Source organism: Scyliorhinus torazame, chromosome 5, assembly GCF_047496885.1.
Source record: "Scyliorhinus torazame isolate Kashiwa2021f chromosome 5, sScyTor2.1, whole genome shotgun sequence".
Lineage (NCBI taxonomy): Eukaryota > Metazoa > Chordata > Chondrichthyes > Carcharhiniformes > Scyliorhinidae > Scyliorhinus > Scyliorhinus torazame.
In genome coordinates, this window is record NC_092711.1 from 101,005,461 (window position 1) to 101,019,154 (window position 13,694).

Genomic DNA, 13,694 nt, shown 5'->3' on the forward strand with positions numbered 1-13,694 from the left:
TGCCGCTGCCCCTGCTGGATCTGTCCTACCGGTGAGACAGGACATACCCAGGAATGGTAACAGTGCTGTCTGGGACATTGTCTGTAAGGTATGATTCTGTGAGTATGACTATGTCAGGTTGTTGCTTAACTAGTCTGTGAGGCAGCTCTGCCAAGTTAAATATAGTCTTAAACTCAAAGTTAAAACGTATCTTGGCAAATATATTCCCAGAGGTTTGGGAAAGTTTTCAGAAAAAAAACAATAGATGAGCAAAAACAGGGAGGACATATACCATGAGGATAAACTAGGAAGTAATATAGAAATGGACTGCAAGAGTTTCCTTAAATTCTTAAAAATGAAGAGAGGCACTGAAGTGGACGTCGGTTCCTGAGAGAATGAGACTGCGGAAAGAATAATGGGGAGTCAGGAAATGGCAGAGGAGTTAAATAAATACTGTGAGTCAGTCTTCACGGTAGGAGACAGTAATAGCATTCCACAAATACTAAATAATCAAAGGCAAAAGGGGAAGGCAATAAACACAATAACTAGACCGGAGAAAAAGTATTCTGGAAACGAATGGAGCAAAAGTCTGCTATGTTCCTGGCCTGATGGGTTGCATCCCAGGATAGTAAAGGAAGTAGCTGCAGAGATAGTGGATGCCCTGGTCAAATTCTTGACAAGTCCGGAAGGATTGGAAAACTGCTAATGCAACATCATTATTTAATAAAGGAGGGAGACAAAAAACAATAACGACAGGTCAATAAACTTAACATCTGTCATCGGGAAAATGTTAAGAGCCCATTATAAAGGATGTAATAGCAGAACATTTTGAAAAGCATAATATCATCAAACAGAGTCAGCATGGCTTCATGAAGGGGAAATCATGTTTGAAACATTTTTAGAAATTTTTGAGGTGGTAACAAGCAGGATAGATGACGGGGAGCCAGTAGATCTAATACACTTGGATTTCCAAAAAGTGTTTGATAAGGTACCACACAACCGGCTACATAATAAGATAAGAGCTCATAGTGTTGGGAAACTGACCATGATAATGCACGTTCTCCCCGTGTCTCCGTGGGTTTCCTCCAGGTGCTCTGGTTTCCTCCCACAAGTCCCGAAGACGTGGTTGTTAGGTGAATTGGACATTCTGAATTCTCCCTCAGTGTACCCGAACAGGCGTTGGTGTGTGGCGACCAGGGGGTTTTCACAGTAACTTCATTGCAATGTTAATGGAAGCCTACTTGTGACAATAATTATTACTATTATAAAAGACAGGAAATTGGGATAAGGGGGCATTTTCAGAATGGCAACGTAACTAGCGGAGTGCCGCTGGGATCCATACTGGGGCCACAGTTATTTACCATATATATTAATGACTTGGACGAGGGAAGCGAATGCACTTTTGCAAACTTTGTGGATGACACAAAAATAGGTGGGAAGTCTACACACGGCTATAAACAGGTTAGTTGAGTGGGCAAAAACTTGAGAAATGGAATATAATGTAGGAAACCGAAAATGTATGCACTTTGATGGGAAGAATAAAGGAGTTGAATATTATTCAAAGTGAGAAAGACTACAGAAAACTGCAGCACAGAGGGGCCTGGGGGTCCTCGGGCATTAATCACAAAAGCTAGCGTGCAGGTTCAGCAGGTCATTGGGAAGGTAAATGGAAGGTTGGCCTTTATTTCAAAGGGAATGCAGCATAAAAATAGAGAAGTCCAGCTGGAATTATACAAGGCAATAGTTAGACCACACTTGGAATACTGTGAACAACATTAGTCCCCTTTCCTGAGGAAAGATATGCGGGCATTGGAGACAGTCAAGAGAAGGTTCACTAGGTTAGAACATAGAACATAGAAAAATACAGCACAGAACAGGCCCTTCGGCCCACGATATTGTGCCGAACCTTTGTCCTAGATTAATCATAGATTATCATAGAATTTACAGTGCAGACGGAGGCCACTCGGCCCATCGTGTCTGCACCGGCTCTTGGAAAGAGCACCCTACCCAAGGTCAACACCTCCACCCTATCGCCATAACCCAGGAACCCACCCAACACTAAGGGCAATTTTGGACACTAAGGGCAATTTATCATGGCCAATCCACCTAACCTGCACATCTTTGGACTGTGGGAGGAAACCGGAGCACCCGGAGGAAACCCACGCACACACGGGGAGGCGGTGCAGACTCCGCACAGACAGTGACCCAAGCCGTAATCGAACCTGGGACCCTGGAGCTGAGAAGCTATTGTGCTATCCACAATGCTTCCGTGCTGCCCTTAAGAACAAATTAATCTACACTGTATCATTCTACCATGATCCATGTACCTGTCCAATAGCCGCTTGAAGGTTCCTAATGTTTCCGACTCAACTACTTCCACAGGCAGTGCATTCCATGCCCCCACTACTCTCTGGGTAAAGAACCTACCTCTGACATCCCCCCTATGCCTTCCACCATTCACCTTAAATTTATGTCCCCTTGTAATGGTTTGTTCCACCCGGGGAAATGGTCTCTGACTGACTACTCTATCTATTCCCCTGATCATCTTATACACCTCTATCAAGTCACCCCTCATCCTTCTCCGTTCTAATGAGTAAAGGCCTAGCACCCTCAACCTTTCCTCGTACGACATACTCTCCATTCCAGGCAACATCCTGGTAAATCTCCTTTGCACCTTTTCCAAAGCTTCCACATCCTTCCTAAAATGAGGTGACCAGAACTGTACACAGTACTCCAAATTTGGCCTTACCAAAGTTTTGTACAGCTGCATCATCACCGCACGGCTCTTAAATTCAATCCCTCTGTTAATGAACGCTAGCACACCATAGGCCTTCTTCACAGCTCTATCCACTTGAGTGGCAACTTTCAAAGATGTATGAACATAGACCCCAAGATCACTGCTCCCCTACATTGCCAAGAACCCTACCGTTAACCCTGTATTCCGCATTCATATTTGTCCTTCCAAAATGGGCAACCTCACACTTTTCAGGGTTAAACTACATCTGCCACTTCTCAGCCCAGCTCTGCATCCTATCTATGTCAATTTGCAGCCGACAACAGCCCTCCTCATGATACACAACTCCACCAATCTTCATATCGTCTGCAAATTTACTGACCCACCCTTCAACTCCCTCATCCAAGTCATTAATGAAAATCACAAACAGCAGAGGACCCAGAACTGATCCCTGCGGTATGCCACTGGCAACTGGGATCCAGGCTGAATATTTGCCATCCACCACCACTCTCTGACTTCCAGCGGTTAGCCAGTTCATTATGCAACTGGCCAAATTTCCCGCTATCCCATGCCTCCTTACTTTCTGCATAAGCCTACCATGAGGAAACTTATCAAATGCCTTACTAAAATCCATGTACACTACATGCACTGCTTTACCTTCATCCACATGCTTGGTCATCTCCTCAAATAATTCAATAAGGCTTGTAAGGCAAGACCTACCCCTCACAAATCCGTGCTGACTATCCCTAATCAAGCAGTGTCTTTCCAGATGCTCAGAAATCCTATCCCTCAATACACCTTCCATTACTTTGCCTACCACCGAAGTAAGACTAACTGGCCTGTAATTGCCAGTGTTATCCCTATTCCCGTTTTTGAACAGGGGCACGGCATTCGCCACTCTCCAATCCCCTGGTACCACCCCTGTTGACAGTGAGGACGAAAAGATCATTGTCAATGGCTCTGCAATTTAATCTCTTGCTTCCCATAGAATCCTTGGATATATCCCGTCAGACCCGGGGGACTTGTTTATCCTCAAGTTTTTCAAAATGCCCAACACATCTTCCTTCCCAACAAGTATTTCCTCGAGCTTACCAGTCTGTTTCACACTGTCCTCTCCAACAATATGGCCCCTCTCATTTGTAAATACTGAAAAAAGTACTCGTTCAAGATCTCTCCTATCTCTTCAGACTCAATACACAATCTCCCGCTACTATCCTTGATCGGACCTACCCTCGCTCTAGTCATTCTCATATTTCTCACATATGTGTAAAACATCTTGGGGTTTTCCTTGATCCTACCCGCCAAAGATTGTTCGTGCCCTCTCTTAGTTCTCCTAATCCCTTTCTTCAGTTCCCTCCTGGCTATCTTGTATCCCTCCAGCGCCCTGTCTGAACCTTGTTTCCTCAGCCTTACCTAAGTCTCCTTCTTCCTCTTGACAAGACAGTCAACCTCTCTTGTCAACCATGGTTTCCTCACTCGACCATCTCTTCCCTGCCTGACAGGGACATACATATCAAGGACACGTAGTACCTTTTCCTTGAACAAGTTCCACATTTCACTTCTGTCCTTCCCTGACAGCCTATGTTCCCAACTTATGCACTTCAGTTCTTGTCTGACAACATCGTATTTACCCTTCCCCCAATTGTAAACCTTGCCCTGTTGCACGCACCTATCCCTCTCCATTACTACAGTGAAAGTCACAGAATTGTGGTCACTATCTCCAAAATGCTCCCCCACTATTAAATCTGCCACTTGCCCTGGTTCATTACCAAGTACCAAATCCAATATGGCCTCCCCTCTGGTCGGACAATCTACGTACTGTGTTAGAAAAGCTTCCTGGACACACTGCACAAACACCACCCCATCCAAACTATTTGATCTAAAGAGTTTCCACTCAATGTTTGGGAAGTTGAAGTCACCCATGACTATTACCCTGTGACTTCTGCACCTTTCCAAAATCCGTTTCCCAATCTGTTCCTCCACATCTCTGCTACTATTGGGGGGCCTATAGAAAACTCCCAACAAGGTGACTGCTCCTTTCCTATTTCTGACTTCAACCCATACTACCTCAGTAGGTAGATACTCCTCGAACTGCCTTTCTGCAGCTGTTATACTATCTCTAATTAACAATGCCACCCCCCCCCCACCTCTTTTACCACCCTCCCGAATCTTATTGAAACATCGAGAACCAGGGACCTCCAACAACCATTTCTGCCCCTCTTCTATCCAAGTTTCCGCGATGGCTACCACATCGTAGTCCCAAGTACCGATCCATGCCTGAAGTTCACCCACCTTATTCCTGATGCTTCTTGCGTTGAAGTATACACACTTCAACCCATCTCCGTGCCTGCAAGTACTCTCCTTTGTCAGTGTTCCCTTCCCCACTGCCTCACTACACGCTTTGGCGTCCTGAATATCGGCTAACTTAGTTGCTGGACTACAAATCCGGTTCCCATTCCCCTGCCAAATTAGTTTAAACCCTCCCGAAGAGTACTAGAAAACCTCCCTCCCAGGATATTGGTGCCCCTCTGGTTCAGATGCAACCCGTCCCGCTTGTACAGGTCCCACCTTCCCCAGAATGCGCTCCAATTATCCAAATACCTGAAGCCCTCCCTCTTAGACCATTCCTGCAGCCACGTGTTCAACTGCACTCTCTCCCTATTCCTAGCCTCGCTATCACGTGGCACCGGCAACAAACCAGAGATGACAACTCTGTCTGTCCTGGCTTTTAACTTCCAGCCTAACACCCTAAACTTGTTTATCACCTCCACACCCCTTTTCCTACCTACGTCGTTGGTAGCAATGTGCACCACGACTTCTGGCTGCTCCCCCTCCCCCTTAAGGATCCTGAAGACATGATCCGAGACATCCCTGGCCCTGGCAACCAGGAGGCAACATACCTTCCGGGAGTCTCGCTCGCGACCACAGAATCTCCTATCTATTCCCCTCACCATTGAATCTCCTATTACTATTGCTTTTCCATTCTCCCCCCTTCCCTTCTGAGCCCCAGAGTCAGACTCAGTGCCAGAGACCTGGCCGCAAGGGCCTTCCCCCGGTAGGTCACCCCCCCCCAACAGCATCCAAAATGGTATACTTGTTTTGAAGGGGAACGGCCACGAGGGATCCCTGCGCTGTCTGCCTGTTTGTTTTCTTTCCCCTGACTGTAACCCAGCTACTCTTGTCCTATACCTTGGGCGTGGTTACCTCTCTGTAACTCATCTCTATAACCCCCTCTGCCTCCCGGATGATCCGAAGTTCATCCAGCTCCAGTTCCCTAACACGGTCTCTCAGGAGCTGGAGTTGGGTGCATTTCCCGCAGGTATAGTCAGCGGGGACACTGGTGGTATCCCTCACCACCCACATCCTACAGGAGGAGCATGCAACTGGCCTAGCCTCCATCCCCTCTTACCTTACAGAATATAGCTGCCCTGTGGACCAACTGGACCTCCGCCCTCCGACTCTGCTCCCAGTCAGTTGCACTCTCTGTAAACTCCTGGCTCCCTTCTCGCTCTTTGAGGAAATGTAGGAAACAAAATGAAAGGAGCACCTTACTCCCTCCTCACCCAACTCCCTCAGTCACCAAACTCTCACTATGGCACTCAAATGCACCAAATTCAGCACTCAGTGCAAACAAAGTCTGCACTGTCGGTGGATCACTTTTATACTGTGAATCTAGCCTCTGAAAACTGGCCTAATCCAATTAACTAAAGGTTAGTCCCGGATATGGAGAGATTTTCTGATTAGAAGAGGTTGAGTTGTTTGGGCCTGTACTCATTGGAGTTGAGACGAATGAGAGGTGACCTTTTTGAGACATAAGCATTCTCAGGGGGGTTGACACGGTAGATGCTGAGAGGATGTTTCCTCTTGTGGGAGAGTCCAGGACCAGAGGGCATAATCTCAAAGTAACGGGTCTCAAATTTAAGACAGACATGAGGCGACATTTCTTCTCTCAGAGCGCAGTGAATCTGTGGAATCCTTTAGCTGTGCAATCATTCTGTCGCTGGAGTTTAACCAGGAAAAGGCAAAGGTGAAGATGTGTTTACCCGGATGGACCGCTTGGTGGCGCAGTGGCTCTTTCACGGAGGGGCCTTGAGTTCAGACACATCCCAGACAGGACTGGTGAGAAATATCTGTCTGGGAAAGGGGAGACAACTATAATCGGGGAAATGGAGCGCTGCCGATGGGCCTGAGAGAAAGGATTCAGACAAGTCTTATTTTCTTCATTTTTCATTCAATATTTATTAAAATTTCAGAGAAAATATTACACAAAAGTTTATTTTGAAGTTGACGAAAGGAAACATAACGATTGAGGGTCACAGTGAGAACAGAACACATGCCCTCTGAGCTGCCAAATGTATGTACAACTGTAACAGACACCAGAAAGAGAGAACAGGAGCTCAATGTAAAGGGAAGGCCAAAGTTATGAGTAAGGAACGAGATAAGTTACTTTATTTAGACATGATATTGAGGGAAATTATTAGCTACAATTACATTACAGCCAAAATTATCTCGTACATTTCAAACTGGGAAACAGAAATACTGTCCAAGATTGTCTCAGTTACAGATGCAGAATAATAAACTGAGAGAATTTTACTGTTAGAGTCACCAAGAAGAAATATTGTATTTGTGTCACACACAGATCATAATAAACAGCTGAGGAAAATCTACAGCGTCCGAACGTCAACCGATCACTTGATCTGTAAAAGAGAGAGAAAATGATGAAGCAGATGTTTATAATCTGGGACATTGATGTTAGAGTTTTTAATCAATCAAACATTTAGCGATTTTTGAAACGGCTTCTGTCAGTTTGAAGTGTGAGTGGATTGAATCTTCTCACCTTCACCAGAGTGACTGCAGCGCTGTAGGAAATGCTCAGGAAGAACAGGGTGATGAATGTGGAAGCGGTTGTCCAGATGTTGCCGTTATCATCCTCATCGTCTTCAGTCCAGGTGTGTTCTGTGGTATCTACGAAGATAGAGCCGAATAAGTATAATCAGATTGTTCATTAATCCACGATTTATTTTTAATATTCTCGTTTCATTTTCTCCCGCTGCTAATTCATTCTTTAATACATTTGTCATTGCATATCTACTGTTGCGTTCATGACACTCAGAAATTGATGTCTTTAACTTTTTTTTTCTAATTAAGGGGCAATTTAGCATGGCCAATCCACCGACCCTGCACATTTTTGGGTTGTCGGGGTGAGACCCACGGGTCATGGGGAGAATGTGAAAACTCCACTGTGACAGGGACCCAGGAGCGGGATCAACCCCAGGTCCATGGTGGCGTGAGGCAGCAGCGCTAACCACTATGCCACCGTGCCGCCATTGCCTGCCGTTTCTGTTTGTTACTTAGCTTTTGTGTCTGTGTCGATGCGAAATTCCGTGTTTTGATTTACTCCTCTGTTGTGTGTCCAGATGTCTGTGTAGGTTCACTGTGTGTTCATCGTGTCAATGAGTATTGGTCTGTGTATTTGTGTGTCAGCGCCTGTGTGTGAACTTTGTTTGTCTTCTGTCAATGTGTATATATGAGTGATATATTGTATGTGTATGTGTTGAAATCTATGTTTAGATATCATTGCCTGTGTTAATATGTGTTTATACTTTCCTGTCTAGTAATATATGTGTTAATGTGTCTTTTTGCGTTCAACATGCATGCCAGTGTCTTAATGTTTGTGTCTGGATAAATGCGTTTGTGTGTGTGTGTGTCAATGCGTGTATTTCATCATAGAATCATCATCATATCCCTACAGTGGAGAACGAGGCCATTCGGCCTATTGAGTCTGCACCGACCCTCCGAAAGAACACCCTACCGAGGTGCACGGTGCACGCCCTCCCCTATCCCCAGAACCTCGTAACACCACCTAACGTTTTGGGCGCGAAGGGGTGATATAGCATGGCTAATCCCCCTAACCTGCACATCTTTGGACTGTGGGAGGAAACTGGAGCACGCGGAGGAAACACTGACACGGGAGAATGTGGAAACTCAACACGGACAATCACCCGAGGCTGGAATTGAACCCGGGTTTCTGGCGCTGTGAGGCAGCAGTGCTATTTGTGCGTTGATGTTTGTTTATATCTATTGCTGTGTATTGACGCCTCCATGTGTATTCATGTGTGTTTGTATGAGCGTGTGTACGAATCTGTTAATATGTAACTACATGTGCCCATTAGTGTGTTAATGTGGATTATTGTCTCTGTTTTAATGGAAATATTTCTGTCATTGTGAAATTGTGCGATTACGGGCGGCGCGGTAGCACAGTGGTTAGCACTGTTGCTTCACAGCGCCAGAGTCCCAGGTTCGATTCCTGGCTTGGGTTACTGTCTGTGCGGAGTCTGCATGTTCTCCCTGTGTCCGTGTGGGTTTCGTCCGGTGCTCCGGTTTCTTCCCATAAGTCCCGAAAGATGTGCTTGTGAGGTAATTTGGACATTCAAAATTTTCCCTCTGTGTACCCGAACAGGCGCCAAGAGTGTGGCGACTAGGGTTTTTTCACAGTAACTTCTTGCAGTGTTAATGTAAGCCTTCTTGTGACAATAAACTTTATTTTTACTATTATGTATATGTTATTGCTTACAGTTGTGTTTCATATTCTTGGGTCAGTCTGTGTGTCTGGTTTTATATGTTTGTGTTTGCATATTTGTGTGTCTGTGTGGACATGTGGATGTATGTGCATGTTTGTGCATGCCGGCTTGTGTGTGTGGATTTGTGTGTGTGTGTACACGAGTGTCTTTGTGTACATAAACGTGTGCTTGTTTGTGTTTATGTGCATGTTTGTAAATTTTTGTTTGTTTGTGTGTATATGTATGCATGTGTTTCTATGTGTACATCTATGTGTGTGTTTGTGTCTATGTGTGCTCATGTATATGGTTGTGGGTGTGTGTACGTGTGCATGTATGTTTAGTGTTTGTGTCTTTATCTGTCTGTGTATTTGTATCAGCTGCCTGTAGCTTTGCCAGTTGTGGGTATTATTGGTACCGATGTGGAATATGTTGAACTTTCTGCTTATAAATGTGTTTTCTGTGAGGTGCAAGCTGACATCATTGACAGAATGCAAAAATACAAGGAAGTGCCTCAGGAGAGAACAGTGAAAACCCAGGGAGAATTCAATCACCATCTGGATTTGGATTTTGGGAAATCAGTTGTCGCATATGGATAAGAGGAACAAGGGGGCTAAAGAAAAATATGTTGCGTGAATAGATAGTTTAAGAACATATTTAGCATGATGGGCTTTTAAAATCTTCAGCCAGTAAGCTACAAGCCATCTTGTAATGTCAGTAACTGAATCCTTAGTGTAGAGACACATCCACTCCCAACTTCCCTGCTTGGGGAGTAGGTGGATAGTGATTTAATAGTCTTTCCCTCTCTGGCCAGCTGAACAAATTCTCTTTGGGTTCCCCCTGCTGAGGAGGTGGAGATACAGAGAGTTCACTCATCACATTCCTTCTCTTTCGGTCGGGAAAGTGGAGGTAAAATGGGTTTATAATGCCCATCCCCCTCTCTCTGTTGGGGAAGTGGGCGGACAGTGCATTTATTTAGGCCCTCCCCCTCTCTTTGTTGGAAGCGGCTGTACAGTGAATTAACTAATGCCCTAGCTCTTTGGTGGGAAAGTGGGGGTACAGGGTTAATTAATGCTCCTCCCCCACTATTTGTTGGGGCGTGGTGATACACTGGATTAACTACTGCCCCCATGCTTTGGTGTGGAAGTGAGGGGTATAGTGGGTTCACTAAGTCCCTTCCTCTTTGTTAGGGAGTTGGGGTGCAGGGCATTAGCGAACGTCCATTCCCCACTCTCTGTTGGAGAAGTGGGGGTGCAGTCGATTAACTATAACCCCTCCCCCTCTCTGTTTGGGAAGTGTGGTTGCAGTGGATTGATTTATGCCCCTTCCTCTCTCTTTTGAGGAAGTGGCAGTAGAGTGCATTAACTAATGCCCCTCCTCCTGTCTCTGTTGGGGAGGTGGGGGGACAGTGGATTAACTAACGCCCCTCCTCCTGATTTTGTAGGAGAGGTGGAGATATAATGGATTAACAATTTCTCTTTTCCCTCTCCGTGATGGGCGATTGTTGGTCCTTGTTTCTGTTTGATTCTCAATTCAGTTCCCAGTGGGTGTGATGCAGCAATTTTAAGCTGACATCAATTTTAAAGGGATGGGCAATGGGAGAAGCAGGAACACCGAGATCTAAATGTGATGTGTTTGTCTGTCTGAAATGGGAAATTGTCCGATTTCTCCTCAGCGAGAAGAAAGTCAATGAATATATTTTGTGAATACTGCAATGAATGAATTTTACTCTGTCTCTGACCCAGGGTGTATCTGAGCTGGGAGCTCTGGTTGTATCAGACTTGGGGCTGAGACCTGTAGAAATCCGGGTCTCCTTGAACAGATCTAATATCAGCAAAGTCGAAGCTCCATTAATTAAGCGGCTGTGCATTTAAATCACAATTGGAGGAAAAAAAACTTTATTATTTTTAATTTAGTTCGAAATGCAATTGATAGATTCTCATTGACATGAATTAACGGTGTCCATCAGAGCGAGGGAAATGTTCACAAAACTGGGTTTACCGCTGGATTTATCAACCGTTCTGTTGATGATCTTCAAGGGGATGGCTTCATGTCCCACCACACAGGAGTAAGAAGCGCCGCTGGCCCACTCCTCCGCTGCAATGGATAACAGGCTGTACATGAAGAAGGAGCTATTGCCGTTCTCCGCCATCACCTCGGTGTTCTTGTAGTTCCCGGGATTCACCGGCTTGTCATTGACGGTCCACTTGACGAAGATCTCTCGGGGGGAGAAACCTCTCACTAAGCAGCTGAGGGAGACGAATCTCTGAGCGGAGACGTCTTCAGCCGAGGGCAGGAGGACAGAGACGGACGGTTCCCGCGGATTGGGATCTGCAGAAGATGTACAATAGATGTCAGTAAAATGGGGAATTCGGGAGACATTGGAACCGCGGGTTAGATGTGAGAGAAATGTGTTTTGTGTTGGATTTTAAAGGTTTCCATTTCCCAGTTTGGGATCTGTCCGGTTTCCGAGCTCGGAGCTGAGGTGGACACAAGCCTTTTCCCTGAGAATTTACGGATATTGGATTCGAAAGTTTCAGAAAGTGTACAGCAGGGAAACAGGCCATTCGGCCCGACTGTTCTGTGCTGATGTATAAGCTCCACACCAAGCTCATCCCACCTTACTCCCAAAGGATTGGGAAACTGCCAATGTAACACCCTTATTCAAAAGGGAGGGAGACAAAAACAGGTAACTATCGGCCAGTGACCTTAACATCTGTCAGTGGGAAACGGTTCGAGTCCATTATAACGGATCCAATCGCTGAGCATTTAGAAATACTCAATATAATCAACAGAGTCAGCGCGGCCTCGTGAAGGCGAAATCAGTGCCGAACAAATTTAGATGGAGAAAGACTGGATAAAGCTGAAGTAACGGGGGAATTGGGGGCCCCCGTGCAGAAACCACACAAAGCAAGTTCTGCAGGTAATATGGAGACAAATTGAATGTTGACATTTATTTTAAAGGAAATAGAATATAAACATGGGGAAGTCTGGCTAAAACTATACAAGGCACTAGTTAGTCGACACCTGGTATACTTTGAACAGTCTCGGTGCCCTTATCTACGGAAGACAGATTGGTTTTGAAGGCAGTCCAGAGAAGGATCACGAGGTTGATCGCGAGTATGGAGGGATTTTCTTATGGGGAGAGGGTAAGTAGGCTGGGCTGTACTGATTGGAGTTTAGAAGAATGAAGGCGACCTAATCGAGACATGAAAGATTTTCAGGGAGCTTCTTAGGATAGACGCTGGGAGGTTGTTTTCCCCTGTGGGAGCATCTAGGACCAGAGCGCAGGATCACAAAGTGAGGGTTCTCCCATTTAACAAAGAGATGAGGTGGACTTCCTCTCTCAGAGAGTAGTGAAGCTGTGGAATTATTTAACCCGGGGGCAGTAGATTCTGGGTTGTTCAATATGTTCAAGGTTGAGAGAGAAATATTTTAAATCAGTAAAGGCGTCAAGAGATATGGGGATAAGTCGGGAAAGAGGAGTTGAAGATTATCACATCAGATCAGTCATGACCTCACTGCCGGCTGGACCGGTGTTGATGGGCCCAATGGCCTATGTCTGTGCCTAAGTCTTGTGGTCTATGGTCTCGCTCCATCTAAACCCAATATCACTGCTTTCAATTCATTGTTCGTTCATCTGCATATCAATTTCCCCCTTAAACTCTAATCGCCCAGAGTATTTAGTTAGTGGATATCCAATCAGAATGGACCATAAATACACTGAATGCTAAATACTGACCGCTGCACTGACACTAGAAATAGACACAATGACTCACTTATTGCTTCAATCTCTCTACCCACCTATTTTTTTGTGGATTGAAATTCTTAAAGGAGTTGGCAGGTCCTGATGGCTCGCCACACAGTCAAACACAGCACCACTCAGCCAGGCTTGTGTCGAGATGTTTAATTTGCTGACCACGCTTTCAGTATCTGCCCCAGGCTGGTCGGCAATCTCTGATTTCAGCGGCTTCTTCGCTTCACTCCAGGACACGTTGACTCCATAAGGAGCCTTCGAAATGACGCAGGTTAAGGTTACAGTCGCCTCCAATAAGACCTGTTCTATTGGTGGTGGCAGTATTGTTACTGAGGCATCAGTGCAACCGGAAGGATCTGCGAATGAAAAAAGTGGAAATTAACCCAAGTTTGATCTTCAGAATCAGGGCAGCAGTACTCAGCCTTCACTCTACATGGGAATAAATCAACTTAGAAACATCAACCTCTAAAGATCGCCTTTAATCTTCTGTAAGCAATGGAAAACCAGTTTGGTTTGTGAAAACTATTCTCATTGTGAAATACAGTCAGCCCCGATATCATTCTAACGAATCAGCATTTCAGCATTCCCAATACAAATATTCCATTCCTTATCTCAGGAACGAAGTACTGGCGGCTGATCCATAAATAGGTTGGATGAACTTTCCAAC

At 45.3% G+C, this 13,694-nt stretch overlaps 1 protein-coding gene, 1 long non-coding RNA gene and 1 gene segment (V, D, J or C); 2 read left to right on the plus strand and 1 right to left on the minus strand.

Annotated features, from left to right (window-relative positions):
• On the plus strand, nt 1–9,268 carry LOC140419215 (uncharacterized). The gene is made up of 2 exons (XR_011945615.1): nt 1–88; nt 7,353–9,268. It is a non-coding gene; the product is annotated as an uncharacterized lncRNA (long non-coding RNA).
• LOC140419216 (uncharacterized) overlaps nt 1–13,694 on the plus strand; it is a 222,947-nt gene that overhangs the window by 179,432 nt on the left and 29,821 nt on the right. The gene's annotated exons all lie outside the window — the stretch shown is intronic.
• The window catches only part of LOC140419214 (Ig heavy chain C region-like), a 25,581-nt gene continuing 19,273 nt past the window's right edge, over nt 7,387–13,694 (minus strand). The window contains 4 exon segments of the C gene segment in view: nt 7,387–7,410; nt 7,551–7,678; nt 11,272–11,601; nt 13,075–13,383. Coding sequence covers nt 7,402–7,410; nt 7,551–7,678; nt 11,272–11,601; nt 13,075–13,383 — 776 coding nt within the window.